Consider the following 21107-nt stretch of genomic DNA (forward strand, 5'->3'; position numbering starts at 1 on the left):
CACGGTCTAACCTCATTTATGGCAGAGACTGCCAACTGTCCGACAAATCCACTCTTTCCTTCTCCCCATGGTTGACAAAGCTCCCAAATTTTACCTAGACAGAGACATCCAGGTAAAGATCACATTTCCTTGATTCTCTTGCAGCTAGGTGGGGCCGTATCACTAGGACGGTGCAGCTTCCAGGTCCTGCCTAGGAGGAAGGTGAAAGCTTGACTTCACACACCTCCCCTCTCCCTGAAGGCTGGAATGTGGGCCCAGCAGATGGAGTGGCCACCATACTTTATCATGTAAGCAGCACCCAAAGCAACAGAGCAGCCAAGAGGCAGAAGGGGCCTTGATGCCACCAACTCACCCACCCAGCCTGGACCACTCACCCAGCTTTCTCAGAAGCCATAAGCCTCTCTGACTTAAGCCACTCGATTTTGAGGATTTTTTGTTAGGACAGCCTAACTCATATGGGAATGCAAGATTTAATCCAGCAGAAATGCCACCTTAGATCGGACCAAAAGTTGCTCAGCTTATCTCTGCTAGAGGTCCCAGGGGTAGTGAGAGGTAACTGGCATCTCTCTTGACAAGATCCACACTTTTCACCTACCAGGAAATCCTTAGTCTCCTTGACACTGTTAGAAAGCCATCATTTATAAACAGGTCAAAACCGTTCATAAGGCTGGGCAAAGTGGCTCATAACTGTGATCCCAGCACTCCGGCAGGCTGAGGCGGTAGGATCCCTTGAGGCCAGGAGTTAAAGACCAGCCTGGCTACCTAGGGAGATCCCGTCCCTACAAAAAATTTAAAATTAGCTGGGCATGGTGCCGTGTCAGGTGGGAGGATCCCTTGAGCCCAGGAGTTCCAGGTTACTGGGAGTTATGACAGTGTCACTGCACTCCAGCAAGATCCTGTCTCTCTTAAAAAACAAAAAACAAAAAAAACTGCCAGGTGAGTTTTGTAATCCCAGCACTTTGGGAGGCTGAGGCGGGTGGATCACCTGAGGTCGAGAATTCGAGACCAACGTGGAGAAACCCCGTCTCTACTAAAAATACAAAATTAGCCGGGCGCCTGCAATCCCAGCCACTCGGAGACTGAGGGAGAAGAAACACTTGAACCCGGAAGGCGGAGGTTGTGGTGAGCCGAGATTGCGCCATTGCACTCCAGCCTGGGCAACAAGAGCGAAACTCCATCTCAAAAAACAAAACAAAATAAAACAACAAAAAAATCCTTCACGGAAGTCTTTTTCTATCTACTTCTTCAAGGAATGAACATGAGTTGTGATCAGCGGCCTCTGCCTGCCTCACATCAGCCCTCAACTGGTTCCATTTCTAGCTCCCTTTTCCTCCCACCCACAGGCCCGTTGAGTGCGCAGGTGTGTGGTGGGAATCGCCTTGCACACAGCAGTGCTCAGTGCCACTGAGCCTCTGAGCCTCAGAACACCAACAGTTGCAAGGCAACAGTGCCAATCAGCTCTGGAGCTGAATGCCTGGGTGCAGACTGCAGCTGAGCTACTTAGCAGCCGGGTGGGCTGACTTAAGTTATTGACCTCTCCAGGCCTCCATGTCCTCAACTGCAAAAGGGAATGGTAAACACATTTGCTTTCAGGGTGATTGCAATGATCAAATGAGTGCATATGTGTAAAACACTTAGAACAGTGACTGGCAAGAGTTAAGTTCTCAATTAGTATTAGCTTTTATAAATTTTTTTTTCATATTGTCATGAGGCAAGCAAGCTTTTGTAATTTTAAAAGCAACATATAGAAAAGAAAGGTCTGGTGTGGAATAACACTCATGTATAAAGCATGGTCATATTTTATTTTATTTATTTATTTATTTTGAGATGAAGTCTTGCTCTGTCACCCAGGCTGGAGTGCAGTAGTGTGATCTCGGCTCACTGCAACCTCCGCCTCCCGTGTTCAAGCGATTCTCCTGCCTCAGCCTCGCAAGTAGCTGGGACTACTAGTGCGTGCCACCACGCCTGGCTAATTTTTGTATTTTTAGTAGAGACGGGGTTTCACCATGTTAGCCAGGATAGTCTCAATTTCCTGACCTCGTGATCCACCCTCCTTGGCCTCTCAAAGTGCTGGGATTACAGGGGTGAGCCACTGCGCCCAGCCTACTTTAATGATAAAGACATTCCATGAAATCCTCTTGACAAGGTATCCTAATGATGCTGTTCTGTAGAAACTGATTTGGAAGTTTAGTGATTTGCCCCAGATCCACACTGGATGATCACACTTCTTGAAGTAGAGTGACTTCGAGATGCCAGAGAAACAAAGCTCAGCTACTCCTTCTTTTTCTGAGACGGAGTTTTGCTCTTGTTACCCAGGCTAGAGTGCAATGGCGCAATCTCGGCTCACCGCAACCTCCACCTCCTGGGTTCAAGCAATTCTCCTGCCTCAGCCTCCCAAGTAGCTGGGACTACAGGTATGCACCACCATGCCCAGCTAATTTTTGTGTTTTTAGTAGCGATAGGGTTTCACCATGTTGACCAGGATGGTCACGATCTCTTGATCTCGTGATCCACCCGCCTTGGCCTCCCAAAGTGCTGGGATTATAGGCGTGAGCCACCGTGCCCAGCCTTTTTTTTTTTTTTTTTTTTTTTTTGGGACAGAGTCTCACTCTGTCACCCAGGCTAGAGTGCAGTGGTGCAATCTCAGCCTACTGCAACCTCCGCCTCCCGGGTTCAAGCAATTCTCTGCCACAGCCTCCCGAGTAGCTGGGATTACAGGCACCTGACACCAGGCCCGGCTACTTTTTGTATTTTGAGTACAGACAGGATTTCACCATCTTGGCCAGGCTGGTCTTGAACTCCTGACCTCGTGATCCACCGGCCTCAGCCTCCCAAAGTGCAGGGGTTACAGGCATTAGCCACCATGCCTGGCCCCGCTCAGGTACATCTTTCACATTTGTTTCCCTGAAAGCCAGCCAGTGTTGCTACTGGTTTCTCAGAATAACTCTGCCAATCACCATTTAACTGCCTCCTGGTCAGAAACAGAGGAAAGAGGCTTGCCAGGCATCCTCACTCCAAAGCCAGAACTGGGGCTGTGATGTAGAGGGGCAGGTCAGGGAAGGGGAATGGCCAGGCTGCCGCTCATAATACGGACCCAGGGACTGTGGCATAGTTAAGAGACTTGAAAACTGAGTGCAAAGTGTGGATTTATTTTGATCTGATTCAAATAAGTCAACCATTAAAAAAAAAAACATGCTGAGACAAATGGAAAAATTTGAGTATGAACTGGGTGCTAGGGGATATTATGAAATTTCTGTTTGTTAAGTGTGATAATGACATGGTGGTAATATTTAAAAAAACAAGGTCTATCAACAGACAAATATGAGCAACCGATTTTTGATAAAGGTACAAGAGTAATTCAACAGAGGAAGAGCAGCTCTTCAAAATGGTGCTGGATCAGGCCAGGGGCAGTTGCTCATGCCTGTAATCCCAGCACTTTGGGAGGTCAAAGGTAGGAGGATTGCTTAAGCCCAAGAGTTTGAGACCAGCCTAGGCAATGTAATGAGACCCCATCTCTACAAAAAAATATTTTTTAAAATTAGCCAGGCATGGTGGTACACACCTGTAGTCCCAGCTACTCAGGGGGCTGAAGTGAGAGGATCACTTGAGCCCTGGGGGTCAAGGCTGCAGTGAGCCATGATCACACCACTGCAATCCAGCCTGGGAGATAAAGTGAGACCCTGTCTCAAAAAAAAAAAAAAAAAAAAATCGTGCTAGATCAATTGGACATCTACAAGTGAAATAATGAACTTGATCTAAATCTCATGCCTTATATAAAAATTAAAACAGATCAAGGACTAAAATGCAAAACATATCTATAAAACTTCCAGGGAAAATTATAGAAGAAAATCTTCAGGACCCCAAAGGCTTGGTGAAGAGTTTTTATATTTGACACCAAAGACACAGTCCGTAAAAAGAAAACCTGGTAAACTGGACTTCATCAAAATTTAAAACTTTCGCTCTGCAGAAGATCCTGTAAAGAGGATCCAAAGACAAGCTACACAGTGGGAGAAAATATATGCCAGCTACATATCCAACCAAGTTCTTTTTTCTTTTTGCGACAGAGTCTTGCTCTTGTGGCCCAAGCTGGAGTGTGATGGCGCAATCTCAGCTCACTGCAACCTCCGCCTCCCAGGTTCAAGTCATTCTCCTACCTCAGCCTCCCGAGTGGCTGGTATTACAGGCCCCTGCCACCACACCTGGCTAATGTTTTGTATTTTTAGTAGAGCCAGGGTTTCACCATGTTGGTCAGACTGGTCTCGAACTCCTGACCTCGTGATCCGCTTGCCTCGGCCTCCCAAAGCGCTGGGTTACAGGGGTGAGCCACCGCGCCCGGCCCAACCAAGTTCTTATATCTAGAATGCATAAAGAAATCTCAAAACAATCCAATTACAAAATGGGCAAAAGACATATACAGGCATTGCACCAAAGAGGATATTCAGATAGCAAATAAATACCATGGAGATGTTGAACATCTTTAGAAGCTAAGGAAGTGCAAATTAATATAACAATAAGATATTACAACACACCTATCGGAAGGCTAAAATAACAAATAATACTGAATACTTGTGAGGCTGTAGAGACACTGGATCACTCACACATTGCTAGCAAGAATAAAAAATGGTACAGCCAGCTGGGCACGGTGGCTCACACCTGGAATCCCATCATTTTGGGAGGTTGAGGTGGGTAGATCATTTGAGGTCAGGAGCTCAAGACCACCCTGGACAACATGGAGAAACCCTGCTTCTACTAAAAATATAAAAATTAGCCGGGTGTGGTGGTATGCACCTGTAGTCCCAGCTACTCGGGAGGTTGGGGCAGTAAATCACTTGAACTGGGAGGTGAAGGCTGCAGTGAGCTGAGATCAAACCACTGCACTCCAGGTTGGGCCACAGAGCAAGACTGTCTCAAGAAAAAAAAATTGTACGCTCTGAAAAATAGTTTTGTCAGTTGCTTATAAAATTAAACATGCAGTTACCATAGGACCCAGCAATTCCATTCTTAGGCATTTATTGCAGAGAAATGAAAACCTGTTTACACAAAAAACCTGTACACAAGTGTTATAGCAGCTTTATGCATAGTAGCTCCAAACTGGAAATAGCCCAGATGTCTCTCAACGCTTGAATGGTTAAAGAAACTGTGTTAAACTATGGTGCATTCATGCTACTCAGCAATAAAAAGAAAGGAACTATCGATACACACAACCACCTAGATGGACCTCAGGTGAATTATGCAGAACTGAAAAAGTCAATATCAAAATGTCACATATTTGGCCGGGCGCTGTGGCTCACACCTGCAATCCCAGCACTTTGGGAGGCCGAGGTGGGCGGATCACTTGAGGTCAGGAGTTCGAGACCAGCCTGGCCAAACTGATGAAACCCCATCTCTACTAAAAATACAAAAATTAGCTGGGAATGGTGGCATATACTCATAATCCCAGCTACTTGAGAGGCTGAGGCAGGAGAACTGCTTGAACCCAGGAGGCGGAGGTTGCAGTGAGCCAGGATTGTCTCACTGCACTCCAGCCTGGGCAACAGAGCAAGACTCCATCTCAAAAATAAAACAAAAAGTCACATACTTTATGATTCAACTTATAACATTTTTTTTCTTTTTTTAGTAAAACTGAGACCATGCAATTTTTTTTTTTTTTTTTTTTTTTTTAGATTAAGTCTAACTCCGTTGCCCAGACTGGAGTACAGTGGCACGATCTCGGCTCACTGCAACCTCTGTCTCCTGGGTTCAAGCGATTCTCCTGCCTCCGTCTCCCAAGTAGCTGGGACTATAGGCACGTGCCACCACGCCCAGCTAATTTTTTGTATTTTAGTAGAGACAGGGTTTCACCATGTTAGCCAGGAAGGTCTGGATCTCCTGATCTTGTGATCCACCCACCTCAGCCTCCCAAAGTGCTGGGATTACAGGCGTGAGCCACCGTGCCTGGCAATTTATAACATTCTTTCAGTAACATTAGAGATGGAGAACAGAGTACTGGCTGCCAGGAGAGATGGGGAAGGGCAGAGAGGTGGATATGGTTATGAAGAGACAGCACAAGGGAGAACTGTACTGATGCAATGCTTCTGTGCCTTCACCATTCGTGTAGTGGTTACACAAATCTACATGATGAAACTGCACAGGATAAACACACACGTGCACATGGTGAAACCTAAATAAGCTCTGTGGATTGTACCAATATACAATCCAAATTGTACATTGAAACTGAATGCAAGGGTTTTGATATTGCACTACAGTTACGCAAGATGCTACCACAGGGAGAAAGTGGGCGATGGGTACATAGGATCTCTCTGAAGATTTTTTACAACATCATGTGAATCTATAAGTATTCCAAAATTAAAATTTAAAAATCAATCAGCGATACCTACAGATACATTTGCAGATTAAATGACACAGGTCCGGGTTTGCATTTAAAAATACTCCGTAAGAGCCAAGGATGGTGGCTTGCGCCTGCCATCCCGGCATTTTGGAAGGCCGAGGCAGGTGGATCACTAGAGGTGAGGAGTTGGAGACCAGTCTGGCCAACATGGTGAAACCTTGTCTCTACTAAAAATACAAAAACTTAGCTGGTCATGGTGGCAGGCACCTGTAATCCCAGCTACTTGGGAAGCTGAGGCAGAAGAATCGCTTGAACCCAGGAGATGGAGGCTGCAGTGAGCTGAGACTGTACCATTGCACACCAGCCTGGGCAACAAGAGCAAAACTCCATCTCAAAACAAATAAACAAACAAACAAACAAACAAAAAAACTCCAGGAGGAAAGAAAATAAAGGACAGAAAGTGGGAGAAACAGATGAAACAGAATCAACAATTTGTTGATAAGTGTAGAAGCTTGGTGAGGAATATATAGGGGTTCATATAGTTTGCTCTCTAATTTTGTGTTTGAAAATTTCCAAAATAGAAGTTTTACTAAGTTCCCAGGTGTGCTTAGGCCAACACAAGGGCTAAGCCTGACTTATTTGTCCACCTTCCTGTTAACTTTTGAACATAAATTAAGGTCAAAGCTCACAGTTCTATTTATTTATGAAGTTTTTATTATGAATATTTATTGAGATTTTCATAAACCACATCTTCAATCTGCTTGTGTACTACTTTTTGCCTCTAAGAAGTCCCACAAAGTTATAAAAAATAAAAATTTATAAATACACATTGAGAATTATGCATTTTTATACAACAGGCAGGTCAGTGTTTCAAGTTGTCTAATCCTTTCCCTGTCTCCCCTCAGAACAAAATTATAAGAGTATAGCCTCTGAAATCTCAACAGCAGAAATGGCAACCCTTTTCCAAACCCTGCCTATAACTCAGCACAACTGCACTCAACAGGCGCTTACTTTGGATAAAAACAACAAATGGAAACTGCAGAAACACTGACTGGGACGACACCTCTCAAGAGCAGTGAGAAGAGCAAGCTGGGATTGGCCATGGCTTGAATGAATGTGGGGCTGTGTTTATCAACTCATCAGGCCAAGAATCTCGAAGAACTGAATCACAAACCCTGAGAAGCGCACATAGGCCAGTCTAACTGCTTTGATCTAGGAGAGTTTCAGGTTCTACCAACCTGAAAAACTCCTATTTAATCCAGTTGGGGAATTCAATTTTTTTTTTTTTTTTTTACTAACGTCCTCCCGCCTTAGTTCCTGACAAGCAGCTCTTTCCTCCTAGGCAAAATGACACAGTACAGTGAGGCCAGACGAACACGGAGCCTGCTGTCAAGTCCCCAAGTGTTTCAAGTTTCCAAATTCGCCAAGGGAATGGAAGATTAAGAGATGGGCTGGGCACTGTGGTTCACGCCTATTATCTCAGCACTTTGGGAAGTCGAGGCGGGCAGATCACTGGAGGCCAGGAGTTCAAGACCAGCCTAGGCAACACAGCAAAATCCCGTCTCTACCAAAAATACAAAAAAAAAAAAAAAAAAAAAAAAAAAAAATTAGCCAGGCCTGGTGGCAGGCACCTGTAATCTAGCTAGTCTGGAGGCTGAGGCAAGAGAATTACTTGAACCTGGGAAGTGGGAGTTGCAGTGAGCCAAGACAGCGCCACGGCACTCCAGCCTGGGCAACACAGTGAGACCCTGTCTTAATAAAAAAAAAAAAAAGAAGAGTTGAACTGTGGAAGCCAAAGGGGTATACTGAAGTTAAATATGGACTAAGGATTCTAATTTGGGGATCGGCTTATTCATCCAGTGTTCACTTCCAGGTGTCATTGCATTTTTCTTCCTAGGATTTAGTTTTAAAAGCTCTTCCTTAGGCGACCAGAAGGGGTATTAGCATGCCTTGCATCTTCCTTAAAAACGTGTTTTCTGGTTTGTAGGCACATTAAGAACGATGCTGTTCTCCCCACAGGAATACAAAGCGGTTGGATAAACTCAGACTTGCTTGTTGGAGAACCCCTTAGCTTGGCTCATTCCAGCCCCTCCACCAGTCTTCCAGGCAACCAGCCAGGTTTCTCAGCTTTCAGAACACAAGATGAGGCCCAGCCCTCAGCATCCTACTCACCCCACCAAACCCTTTCCTATTGTTTACTTTACTCCTATTGTTTTTTTGAAATGGAGTCTTGCTCTGTCGCCCAGGCTGGAGTACAGTGGCACGATCTTGGCTCACCGCAACCTCCGCCTCCTGGGTTCAAGTGATTCTCCAGACTCAGCCTTTCAAGTAGCTGGGATTACAGGCACCTGCTACCACACCCGGCCAATTTTTGCATTTTTAGTAGAGAGGGGGGTTTCATTATGTTGGCCAGGTTGGTCTCGAACTCCTGACCTTGTGATCCACCCGCCTCGGCCTCCCAAAGTGCTGGGATCAGAGGCGTGAGCCATGGCACCTGGCCCTCTTTCCTACTGTTTAAACCCCATGGCTCCTCTATCAAGTCCCAGCATAATACAGCTGATGCTCTAGGCTCTTGTGAAAGAAAAATCTCTTCTTCCAGAAGGGGCAACACTTGGCAATTCCTAAGCACACATTCCTCAGAGGGGCAATAAATGGTAACTCTCTCAGGAGTAGAGTGCTGCCCGCTTAAGGGAGCTGTCATCAAATGCTGAGCGGAGGATAGGTGCAGCCCTGACATGTCGCTCTCCTTCACAGTGACGAATCTGCTCAAGACTCCTGATTCCTGCTGGCCCCGGATCAAAGCTGTGCTGTGTGGGCCTCCTGATTCCAACACGTTGAGGGCGTGCACAGTCACTTTCCATCAGCTCAACGGAGCACTTGGAGCCCAGATGAGGAGAGAAACAAGAATGAAGTTCTGGGATGAGAAAGTGGTGCCACAAATTGTGAGTCAATACATGGGATCCAGATATCCTGAAATACACGCTGGACAAACAGTCTTCTTCATAATAAGCACAGCAGCAAAGAGCCCTTTCTTTCCCATCACTTTCCCTGGTCTCCTGAGTTTCAAAGAAATCAAACCCTGTGATAATGAACGAAGTCACTGGCTGCTGCTATGCCCCAGTGCATGGCTTGGTTGATTGAGAAAGTCTCTGGCTGGGTGCGGTGGCTCACCCTGTAATCCCAGCACTTTGGGAGGCAAAGGCTGTGAATCACTTGAGGTCAGGAGTTCAAGACCAGCCTGGCCAACATAGCGAAATCCCATCTCTCTAAAAATAGAAAAATTAGCCAGATGTGGTGGCTCACATCTGTAATCTCAGCACTTTGGGAGGCCAAGGCAGGTGGATTACTTGAGGTCAAGAGGTCAAGACCAGCCTGGCTAACATGGTGAAACCCCATCTCTACTAAAAATACAAAAATTAGCCGGGTGTGGTGGTGCACGCCTGTAATCCCAGCTACTCAGGAGGCTGAGGCAGGAGAATTGCTTGAATCTGGGAGGCAGAGGCTACAGTGAGCTGAGATGGTGCCACTGCACTCCAGCCTGGGTGACAAGAGTGAAACTCCATCTCCAAAAAAAAAATTCACATTATTCTGTTCATGTCTTCCTCAACCCAAACATCCAGTGAAAATAGGTCATCTTAACAGACAGTGTGCCATGAAAATCATGTCCGATCACACCCTGCAGCCTCGGCTCAGTGAGGAGGTAGGTCATCCTCTCTTCTTCCCTCAAGTGGCTTTAACTCCCCAGGGGGGGTGGAATTTGCGCCCCTGTACAAGCCAGGTTTCCTTCTCAGCTCAGGAGAGGGACCTAGAAAGAAGAGGAACCATGGAGCCTCCTGGTGGGGGGCCTGTCTGCTCTCCTTCTAGGGGAAAACAGCTCCAGCACTGTAAGGGTTGGTCCTTAGCCTGCAGGACACTCAACCACTAAGGAACGAGAGCTGTGTATGGGAGCCAAGTAAGGACAAGAAAAGGGAGACTATTCCTTCTCACCAGAGTGGCTCTCCCCAAGGCTCAACCCCACTGAGGAGCCTCTTTTCCACCGAGGAGCAGAGAAGACCACCTCGGTGGGACAGAGAAGGCTCCCTGGACCCCAGCCTCCAACTCACTTCTTCCTGCGGATCTTGGGCTTCTTCACGGGCCGCAGATAAGGGTTATCGATGATGTTTTCCTCCCCATTCCGGCTTCCTGACAAGGAGGGGTTCTGCTGCAGGACAGAGGTGTTCTCCTTCTCAGCTCCAGAATCCTCCTTTGAGCAAAAGCCGAAATAAAGCACAACACCAACAACATAAGGAAAGAGATGATGCCCATAATTAGAATGACTGTTAGCAGCCTTTCACTGAGAAATTAGGACCTGGGAAGCACCTTCTTTCCAGCGTTCCTATCTCTGCCCCCGATGAAGTGAGGACCAGGCAGGGGCTGGCTACAAAGGAAAGGCAAGACTAACAGCCTTAACCCAGGAGAGCACACAACAGAGTCCAGAGTCTTGAACCTCTGGAGAAGGCAGGGACAGGGGTTAGAAAGAGCAGAGACCTGGGAGGGACAGGAATCAAATTCAGATGCTTCAGGGAGGATGCCCAGCCTGGTGGGGAGATGAAGAGGAAAGTGGCCCTGGATGCCCTGCAGGACTGGGAGATACGGGATCAGAACAAATGATTTGCATAGGGTATGATGCAGGAGATTGGGAGCTAGCCTACATCAAAACAGACTTCCCCCTCAAATTCTCAAATTTCTGGTACGTGCAACATGCTACCAACAATCACATCCCAGCATAGGCCAGAAACTTCAAGAGCCCTGAGGGTTCTACTAACAGAAGCAGAGCCTGCAGGTACCAGCACATGCACATCATCAGTCATGCCTATCTGCAACCTACAAGGCAGGATTTTTTTTTTTTTTTTGGTGAGATGGAGTCTCACTCTGTCGCCCAGGCTGGAGTGCAATGGCATAATCTCAGCTCACTGCAACCTCCCTCTCCTGGGTTCAAGCAATTCTCTGCCTCAGCCTCCCGAGTAGCTGGAATTACAGGTATTGTAATTCCAATTACGTGATGCCTGGCTAATTTTTGTATTTTTAGTAGAGCCGGGGTTTCACCATCTTGGCCAGGCTGGTCTTGAACGTGTGATCTCATGATCCACCTGCCTCGGCCTCCCAAAGTGCTGGGATTACAGGCGTGAGTCACCGGGCCCGGCCTGGGTTTTTGAGACAGTCTCCTTGTGTCACCCAGGCTGGAGTCAGTGGCACAATGTTGGCTTACTGCAGCCTCTGCCTCCCAGGTTCAAGCAATTCTCCTGCCTCAGCCTCCAGAGTAGCTGGGATTCCAATCGAGTGCTATGATGCCCGGCTAAGTTTTGGTTTTTTTTTTTTTTTTTGAGACGGAATCTCGCTCTGTCTCCAGGCTGGAGTGCAGTGGTGCAATCTTGACTCACCGCAACCTCCAACTCCCTGATTCAAGCTATCCTCCTATCTCAGCCTCTTGAGTAGCTGGGATTACAGCCTCCAACTCCCTGATTCAAGCTATCCTCCTATCTCAGCCTCTTGAGTAGCTGGGATTACAGGCGCCTGCCATCTCGGCCTGCTAATTTTTGTATTTTTATTAGAGACGGGGTTTTACCATGTTGGCCAGGATGGTCTTGATCTCCTGACCTCGTGATCTGCCCACCTCGGCCTCCCAAAGTACTGGAATTACAGGCGTGAGCCACCGTGCCTGGCCTAATTTTTGCATTTTTAGTAGAGATGGGGTTTTACCAGTTGGCCAGGCTGGTCTCAAACTCTAAGGCAGGGTTTTTTTACTGTTTATTTTTTAGAAAAATGTGGTTTTTCAGAAAAGTTTCTAAGTTCACATGTAATCAGCATGATCAAAATTTTTCAAGTCACACTTGTGTATAGACACAGAAAAAGGTAATACTTTGACATTTAAAAAACTGTGCTGGGAGGATGAGTGATCGGTTCTCCTTTCCTTAGTCACACGCGCCTCTATTTTCCACGTTTGGTCGGGCTGCGCCCCCTGGTGATGGGTCAAGGGGAAGAAGTTCTTCCAGGGGGAAGAAGTCACTGAGATTCCTGTTCTGCAACTTGAGGCTAAAGAGACCCTCACTGACCTCAAGCAGGAGAGGCTGCAGTCAAAACAGGCAGAGGACACTGTGACTGGATGGCATGAAATGAACAGCAGCTTCCCCCCACGGGACAGCTGGCCTAGGGCATGGACACCAGTCTCAGGCTTAAGGAGCTGGAAGAAACCAGATCACGGCCAGGTTCCCCTGCGTGCCCTCTCACTGTCCTAGCAACTGTTCTCTTCAAAGACCCAGTTCCATTCACCCAGTATCAGGGGCTGTGTGCTTTCTCTCTCCAGCACCCAATCCAGTGGGACCACAAGGTGACCTAGAGCCACTGGAGCCTTCTGAAGACTCTTGAAAGCAAGTGCTGCTGGACCAACGTAGCTCAGGCCAGACCAGGCTCTGGAAAAAAGGTCTGTCCACAACCAGATCTCCCTCGGGTATCTGGTGTCCAACCTTTCTGGAGTTCCTAATGGCGCGACTGAGTAGTATCTCCCTCCTCCATCCACCCCATCATTTCTCTATAGTAGACAGCCTATGTTCAAAGTTATTGGAAGTTGCTGGGCATGGTGGCTCACGCCTGTAATCCCAGCACTTTGGGAGGCAATCACTCTGCTTGGGCCCACCACTGCCTCTCACCTAGGCTTGAACCCGGGAGGCAGAGGTTGCAGTGAGCCAAGATCACACCATTGCACTCCAGCCTGTGCAAAAAGAGTGAAAACTCCATCTCGCCGGGCGCGGTGGCTCATGCCTGTAATCCCAGCACTTTGGGAGGCCAAGGCAGGTGGATCACAAGGTCAAGAGATCGAGACCATCCTGGTCAACATAGTGAAACCCCGTCTCTACTAATACAAAAAATTAGCTGGGCATGGTGGCACGTGCCTGTAATCCCAGCTACTCAGGAGGCTGAGGCAGGAGAATTGCCTGAACCCAGGAGGTGGAGGTTGCGGTGAGCCGAGATTGTGCCATTGCACTCCAGCCTGGGTAACAAGAGCGAAACTCCGTCTCGGAAAAAAAAAAAAAAAAGAAAAGAAAACTCCATCTCAAAAAAAAAAATTGAAAACGTTATTAGAAGTTCACTTCAACTGTGCCTTCAGTGTTTTCTGAGATACAGATGGAGGTAACTCAGAAAGGTGCTGAAAATGCTTGCCTCAAGACACTGCTGGAGGCTCCAGAGGCTCCTTCCATTCAGCCCACCGTGGCTCGCAAGAACAGGACGACAGCTTCCCTTCTCCCAAGCAGGCTTCACAGAAACATCCCTTTCAGGGACAGGCAGCATTGAGATGGGGAGGAGTTGGGGAGTCAGTAAAAAAAAAAAGTAGGCTGGGCGTGGTGGCTCACGCCTGTAATCCCTGCACTTTGGGATGCTGAGGCAGGCAGATCACTTGAGGTTAGGAGTTTGAGACCAGCCAGGCCAACATGGTGAAACCCTGCCTCTACTAAAAATAGAAAAAAAATTAGCCGGGTGTGGTGGTGGGCACCTGTAATCCCAGCAAGTTGGGAGGTTGAGGCAAGAGAGTCACTTGAACCCAGGAGCTGGAGGTTGCAGTGAACCGAGATTGCACCACTGTCCTCCAGCCTGGGTGACAGAGCAGGTTTCCATCTCAAAAAAAAAAAAAAATGTCAAACTGATCCAGAGATTTGTAAAAAAGGTAGGAGCGAAATGGTCTATCAGGAGCTCCCTGAATGGCCTGTGAGCTCTAGCAAGCCCCACACCCTCTGTGGTGACTGCATCCAGTCTCCCAGCTTTCAGTGCCATATCCATGCCAGCGGCTCCCTGGAATACATCTCCAGTCCTCACCTCTCCCGATTTCCAGGCTCAAGCAGCCAACTGCTCACTCAGCATCTCTACTGGGATGTCAGGGAGGCAGCTCTGACTTTAGGCACCTAAGTCTGAATTAGGGACCTTCCCCTGTGTGTTCTCTTCCCCGGCTCTTCTCAGCCCTTCCCATCACAGGTGATGGCAACTCCATCCTTCTAATGGCACGAGTCACAAACTCTGTGGTCATTCTTGCTTGTTTTCTTTCTTTTCTTTTTAAGCAGCGTCTCACTATGTTGCCCGAAACTGGACTCAAATTCCTGGGCTCAATCTTCCTGCCTCAGCTTCCCAAGTGACTGGGACAACAGGATGCACCACCACACCTGGCACACTTCCTTTCTTTTGCTGACATCCCATGCCCAGTCTGTTAGAACATCCTCTTGGACTTACCTTCAAAATAGAGGCAGGTACTGACTACTTCCACCACCTTGGTGGCAACCACTCTGCTTGGGCCCACCACTGCCTCTCGCCTAGCCTACAGTGACAGCTTCCTGACTGAACTCTCTAGTCTGTTCTTACCGAGCCATCAGAGTGATGCTTTAAGAATCTCAGAAATGTCCCTCCTCTGCTCCACACCCTCCCACAACTCCCATCTCGCTTAGTTAAAAGCCAGCTCTTAAAACAGCCTACAAGGCCCTACCCCATCTGACCCTCCCTCCCTCAAGCCACTCACTATTCCACAGGGTCTCTGCACTGTCCATTCCCTCTGCCAGAACATTCTTCCCCAGACATCCACATGGCTCAATCCTTCACCCGTTTCAAGTCCCTGCTCACCTATCCCATTCTCAGTAACACATACTCCAAGTACCCCACTTAAAACTGAAGGTTCCTCCTCACCCTGGATCTTCCCCTACTATTTCTCCCCCAACAGCACTTCATCTCTGATATATCATGTCATGATTTATTCATACTTCATGTTTACTGCCATTCTCCCACAGCCAAACATAGGCTCATAAAAGGCAGAGGTTTTCTTTGTTTTTCTCACTGCTTTATCCCAAGCAGCCAGAACAGTATCTGGCACATACTAGGTGCTAAATAAACACTGGTTGAGTGAGTGACTGGTACATTTTTCATAAAAGAGTAAAAACGCCAGGCGTAGTGGCATGTGTCTGTAGTCCCAGCTACTCGGGAGGCTGAGGTGGGAGGATTGCTTAAGTCCAGGAGTTCTGGGCTGCAGTGTGCTATGCTGATCAGGTGTCTGCACTAAGTTCGGCATCAATATGATGACCTCCCGGGAGCAGGGGACCACCAGATTGCCTAAGGAGGGGTGAACCTGCCCAGGTTGGAAATGAAGCAGGTCAAAACTCCCATGCTGATCAGTAATGGGATCACGCCTGTGAATAGCCACTGCACTCCATCCTGGGCAACAAAGCGGAGCAAAAGTTTAGCCGGCACAGTGGCTCACACCTGTAATCCTAGCACTTTGGGAGGCCAAGGCGGGTGGATCACAAGGTCAGGAGTTCAAGACTAGCCTGGCCAAGACGGTGAAACCCCGTCTCCACTAAAAATACAAAAATTAGCCAGGCATAGTGGTGGGCACCTGTAATCCCAGCTACTCGGCAGACTGAGGCAGAGAATTGCTTGAACCCAGGTGTTGGAAGTTGCAGTGAGCCAAGATTGTGCTGCTGCTCTCCAGCCTGGGCGACAGAGTGAGACTCCTTCTCAAAACAAAAAAAAAAAAAAAAAAAAAATTCAGGATACACTCCAGAGAAAGAAAGGAAAAAAGTAAAAAAAAAAAAAAAAAAAAAAAGGTAGAAGTTTAATTATCTGGGTTGGCTGCAGAAAGCAACTGGTTCAAATATGTGAGAAAACAATCTATTATACATGAATTTAAAATGAATAGCTCCTTTATGTTCAAGTACATGGAGAAACTAGAACCAGGGTAAATAAAGTACTACCTAACAACAGACCTTGAGAGGTGCACTGTCATCAAAGACAAAATAACAAAATACCAGTTATTAACTTCGCTATAACAATGTCTGTAAATGCTAAAGACAGAAAACCACCTAAATGTTCACGGGGGACCAGATAAATGAAATGGTCACATCCATATAATGGAAGATAAAGCAGCTGTGAGGAACGGTGCAGCTCCTCCCTGACAGATGTGGAAGGAGCGCCAAGATACAGCCGGGGAAAAAGCAAGAAGAGAACAGTGTGTGATCTGCTGTTTCTGTTCAAAATAGCAATTTAAAAAATGTCTCTAGAAGGATAAACAAGAGGCTGCTAAGACAGTTGCTCTGTGGGAGGGAAAGTGGGTGACAGGGAACAGGATGGGAGGGATTGTCACCATACATCTTTTCAAACGCTCTGAATTTTGAAACATATGATTGTATTTCCCAGTCTAACAAAATAACATTAGGTCCAACTGACTGTAGTAAATTGTCACTAGAATCTTTGTCTTGAAGTCTTTTTATTTTTCACAGAAAGGCATATATCCAAATCTCCACCTGACATCACCACCTGATGTTTAACAAGCATCTCGAACTTAACACGTCTATGTTTAAGACACAAACATGAACTCCTAACTTCCCCCACACACCTCTTCCACCCACTAGTTGTTCCTATCTTGGCTGAAGGCAATTCTATCTTTCCTATCGTTCAGGCAAAAAAACCTTACAGCTCTCTCTCTCTTCACTCTCTCATATCTACTCTATCAACTGGTTCTGCTCTGAAAGTGATCTAGAATCTGACCACGTAATCTAGGTGACCACATCTCTCCTATCTTTGCTCCTCCTACCATCTCTCAGTTTACCGTGACAGCACCCTAACTGGTCTCTCCGCTTCTGCCTGCCCTCTATAGCCCGTCCTCAGCACAGCAACCTGCTGACCCTGTTAGCAAACCTACATCAGATCCTGACCTTCCTCTGCTCAACATCTCCAGTGGCTCCATCTTACTGAGTAAATGGCAAAGTGTCTACTATAACCTTTAAGACCCTGTAAGGTCCGATTCCCCATGGGTTGTCTCTGGCCTCATCCCCTACTGTTCTCCCTCTTGTTCACTCCACCCTGGCCACCCTGACGTCCTTGCTATTCTTCAACAGGGAGCTCCCGCCTCAGGGCCTCTGCAGCTGCTGCTCCTGCTGCCTAGAATGGCTCCACTCCCGGACATGTGCCTGCCTTGTTCCCTTCAGGGATTTACTCAAATGTCACCTTCTCAGTCACCCTACCTAATACTGCACTCCTCCCATCCCCATCCCCATCCACCTCCTATCTCCTCATTTATTATTTTTCCTTAGCCCCATGAGGGCAGGGAATTTTGTATATTTTGCTTTCTACTAATTCTCCAGCACCTGAAACTGTGCCTGGCCTTGCCAGGCACTCATTCAGTATTTGTTGAATAAACGATTGAATCCCTAGGACACAGATGTGTCTCTAAGCAAAAGATCAGGTCACACCTGGATTATTACGCAAGCCCTCATGCAGGCCCCTAACATAAAGCCAGAGACCTGAGGTCAATCATGTCTAGGTCCCAGGGTGACAGACTCAGGCAGGGTGGGATAGCTGGGTGGATATTCTGAGGTAGGCAGAAGGTGGGACCCACCATGCTGATATGAAGAGCAAGGTTCTCTGTGTCTGTCTGTTCGTCCTGCTCCGAGGAATCTGTCTCTTCCATTTGTTGCATCTCCAGCTCAGATGGAAGAAGAGCTGTCAGGTAGGGGATGGTGAAAGGTCTGGCAGCAATCACTGGTGAATTGGAAGAGAGGCATGAGTCTGCTGTTACGGAGACCTCGCAGCTAGCCTAGAGTCCTAGAGCCTCACAACCAATCAGTGAGCAGCACCAAAAGATAATACTAGCTAACTCACTCCAAGTACTTACACAGCAGGCCAGGCAATGTCCCATGGGCTTTACACATGTTATCTTTCACCCCTGCTCCCATCCTATTAAGTAAGTGCCATTAGGCACAGAGAGGTGAAATGACTTTCCCAAGCATGCTGGAAGTGGCAGAATAAGGTTCCAACTCAGGCAATATGACTTCAGAATCTACTTTTGCCAAGTACAACTGAGATAAGATTGAAATGGGATTATAGACAGAATCCTAGCAACACATGAGTTTTGAGATCTTGCACCCAAGGTCAGTTAAACCCCTCTAACCTTCATTTCCAGAGCAAGAATATTGATTCTTTCGGTCTGAAGGACTCAAGTCCAAAGGCTGGATTTGAGCACTCTGCATATATACATGTCCACTGAGCTGTAAGACACTCTGGTAAATGAGAATTCTAGTTCTTCCAAAAAGCAATGAGGATAAGAGGAAGAAATTGATTTAAAAATAATATTAAAAGAAAGAAGACCAGGTGTGGTGGCTTATGCCTATAATCCTAGCACTTTGGGAGGCTGAGACAGGAGGACTGCTTGAGCCCAGGAGATAGAGACCAGCCTGGGCAATACGGTGAAATCCCATCCCTAGGAAAGATAAAATTAGCTGGGTATAACAGTGCAATGTAGTCCAGCTACTAGGGAGGCTGAGGTGGGAGGCTCACTTGAGTCCAGGAGGTAGAGGCTGTAGTGAGCTGTGTTTGTGCCACTGTACTCAAGCCTGGGCGACAGAGTGAAATCCTGTCTCAAAACAGAAAAAGAAAAGAAAAAGTCTCTGTGGATACTTCTGTGGTAGAATGTGACTGTTAGAAAATACTCTAGAATTAGCTGGGCATGGTGGCTGATGCCTATAATCCCAGAATCTTGGGAGGCTGAGGCGGGGAGATCACTTGAGCTCAGGAGTTTAAGACCAGCCTAGCCAATATGGTGAAACCCCATCTCTACTAAAAATACAAATTAGCCGGGTGTGGTGGTTCATGCCTGTAGTCCCAGCTACTCAGGAGGCTGAAGAAGGAGAATCACTTGAACCCAGGAGGCAGAGGTTGCAGCGAGCAGAGATCATATCAGTGCACTCCAGCCTGGGTGACACAGCAAGACTCCGTCTCAAAATTAACTCCACAAAACCTCCAGAATTATTTTTGCTGTGGGTCAGATGTGGGGTCCCACAGTAAGAGCTAGGTTTGAATGCTACCTACTGGCCATGTTCCTTGAGCAAGTGACTTCATTTCTCTTCTCTTATGCCTCACTGAGGGGTTCCCATGAAGGTGGTGATAGTATCAGTTTCCAACTCAGAGGCTCACAAGAGGATTTAACGAGATAACGTATGGGAAGTGATCAGCACAGTATCTGGCACTTAATAACTGGCAGCTGCTGTTATTCCAGAGCCAGGCACACAGCAGGCATTCCACAGGAGCTTGCTGGATGAATCAATCACCTAAACCAACCTCCCTCACTCACCTTTGTAAAAACTGAAGTCTCTGGAAATGAAATAGCTTGGTCAATGTGGCCAAATAGTGCTGAGATGCAAAGTTAAATGAGACGGGACCTATGAGGGAATATCACGATGGACAACTGACCCCTGATGCCAGTGTTCCTTCTACTACCTGGGCTGCCACGGAGTGTCTCTGATGCCTAGGCCCAGGCCACCCTCAAGGCAACTCAATGGACCTCAAGCGGCCAATCCCAACAGAGGCCTTTACTGTTTTGGAGTCGTCAGTTAGGGACAGACCCTTAAGAAGTGGGGAAAGGAGCCAGAAATCTGAGGGACAAGCTGTGCCCAAGAGAAGGAAAAAAGCTTATTTGTTTCTTCCTATCATGCTGAGAGAAAGGGAAGACAGTGTCAGTATTTCTATTTTTTTTTTTTTTTGAGATGGGAGTCTTACTCTGTCTCCTGGGCTGGAGTGCAGTGGTGTGATCTGCAACCTCTGCCTCCAGGGTTCAAGTGATTCTCCTGCCTCAGCCTCCCGAGTAGCTAAGATTACAGGCGCCTGCCACTATACCCAGCTAATTTTTTATATTTTTTGTGGAGACAGGGTTTCACCATGTTGGTCAGGCTGGTCTCGAACTCCTGACCTTGTGATTCACTCGCCTCGGCCTCCCAAAGTGCTGGGATTACATGTGTGCCACTGCTCCCAGCGGTGTATTTCAAAGGATAAGACAGGGTCTACGCAGTGGGGCAACTCTTACATGGAAATGTGCTGACATCATCTTTGAAAAGACTCTGGGTCTCGCCTGTCTTGGCCATGAAACGGGTGAGTGCCCGCTCCACATCGCGCCTCTGGGATGCAGCCTTTTCCCGCAGGACCTGGTAATCTGACACGGGCTCACGGTACGTCTACAAAGAGAACAGCAAAGACACTGGGGTGATGCCAAAGTATCATTCTGCTATCATCAGCATCCTGGCTTGCTGTTGCTACGTCCTACTGTCTAAAATGACCCAATACCATTAGTTAGAGCCAAGATCACCAAAGCACAGTAGAAAGGCAGAAAAACAATGTAACCACATTAATATTTATTTCTAATTAAAAATTAAGAAATGTGCAAATACTTACTGCAGAGATTGCCCTGGGGCCTTCATTCAGCTCCCATGACAGATGGTCTCAGGTCTAAGAGACACATCCTGAAGAAAGAGTGGGAGTGACCCCAGGGAAGCCCTGATGGGGACCACAGGCTCCATCAGCATAATGTGACCTGGTGTATGGGAATGGCTGTCTATGTGGATTTGTGGATTATACTATCCCATCTTCTTAAATCAATCCTCACAATATGGATACATTGTTCCCAAAAGATTCCCTCAATGAAAGAAAGGCTGAAAAATCTTATTATACGTGCAAGTGACCAAGAAAACGGCAGGCTGCCACTCTTCCTCCTAATTATGAGCTTGTTGGCAATCAAGTGAAAACGACTGAGATCAGAATGAGAAATGGGCCAAAACATTTTATTATTTTTTGAAGACAGAGCCCTGCTCTTTCACCCAGGCTGGAGTACAGTGGCTCGATCTCAGCTCACTGCAACCTCCGCCTCCTGGGTTCAAGCGATTCTCCTGCCTCAGCCTCCCGAGTAGCTGGGACTACAGGTGTGCACCACCACGCCCGGCTA

General features: G+C 47.2%; 1 protein-coding gene across 5 annotated transcripts in view; it reads right to left on the reverse strand.

Moving 5' to 3' along the window:
- TAF8 (TATA-box binding protein associated factor 8) overlaps positions 1-21107 on the reverse strand; it is a 72131-nt gene that overhangs the window by 43163 nt on the left and 7861 nt on the right. For 2 of the 5 annotated variants that reach the window (XM_064361048.1, XM_012448649.3), the window contains exons 6-8: positions 20196-20343; positions 17736-17878; positions 10432-10571 (exon numbers count right to left, since the gene is read on the reverse strand). In XM_064361048.1, the coding sequence (XP_064217118.1) occupies positions 10432-10571; positions 17736-17878; positions 20196-20343 (431 nt within the window). Of the gene's footprint in view, positions 1-5658; positions 10134-10431; positions 10572-17735; positions 17879-20195; positions 20344-21107 lie in introns of those variants that run through there. The other 3 variants (XM_012448652.3, XM_012448651.2, XM_012448650.2) reach the window with 3 other exon arrangements.

This window comes from Aotus nancymaae, unplaced genomic scaffold, assembly GCF_030222135.1.
Source record: "Aotus nancymaae isolate 86718 unplaced genomic scaffold, 86718_ANA_hifiasm-v0.15.2.pri h1tg000040l, whole genome shotgun sequence".
In the NCBI taxonomy this organism is placed as follows: Eukaryota; Metazoa; Chordata; class Mammalia; order Primates; family Aotidae; genus Aotus; species Aotus nancymaae.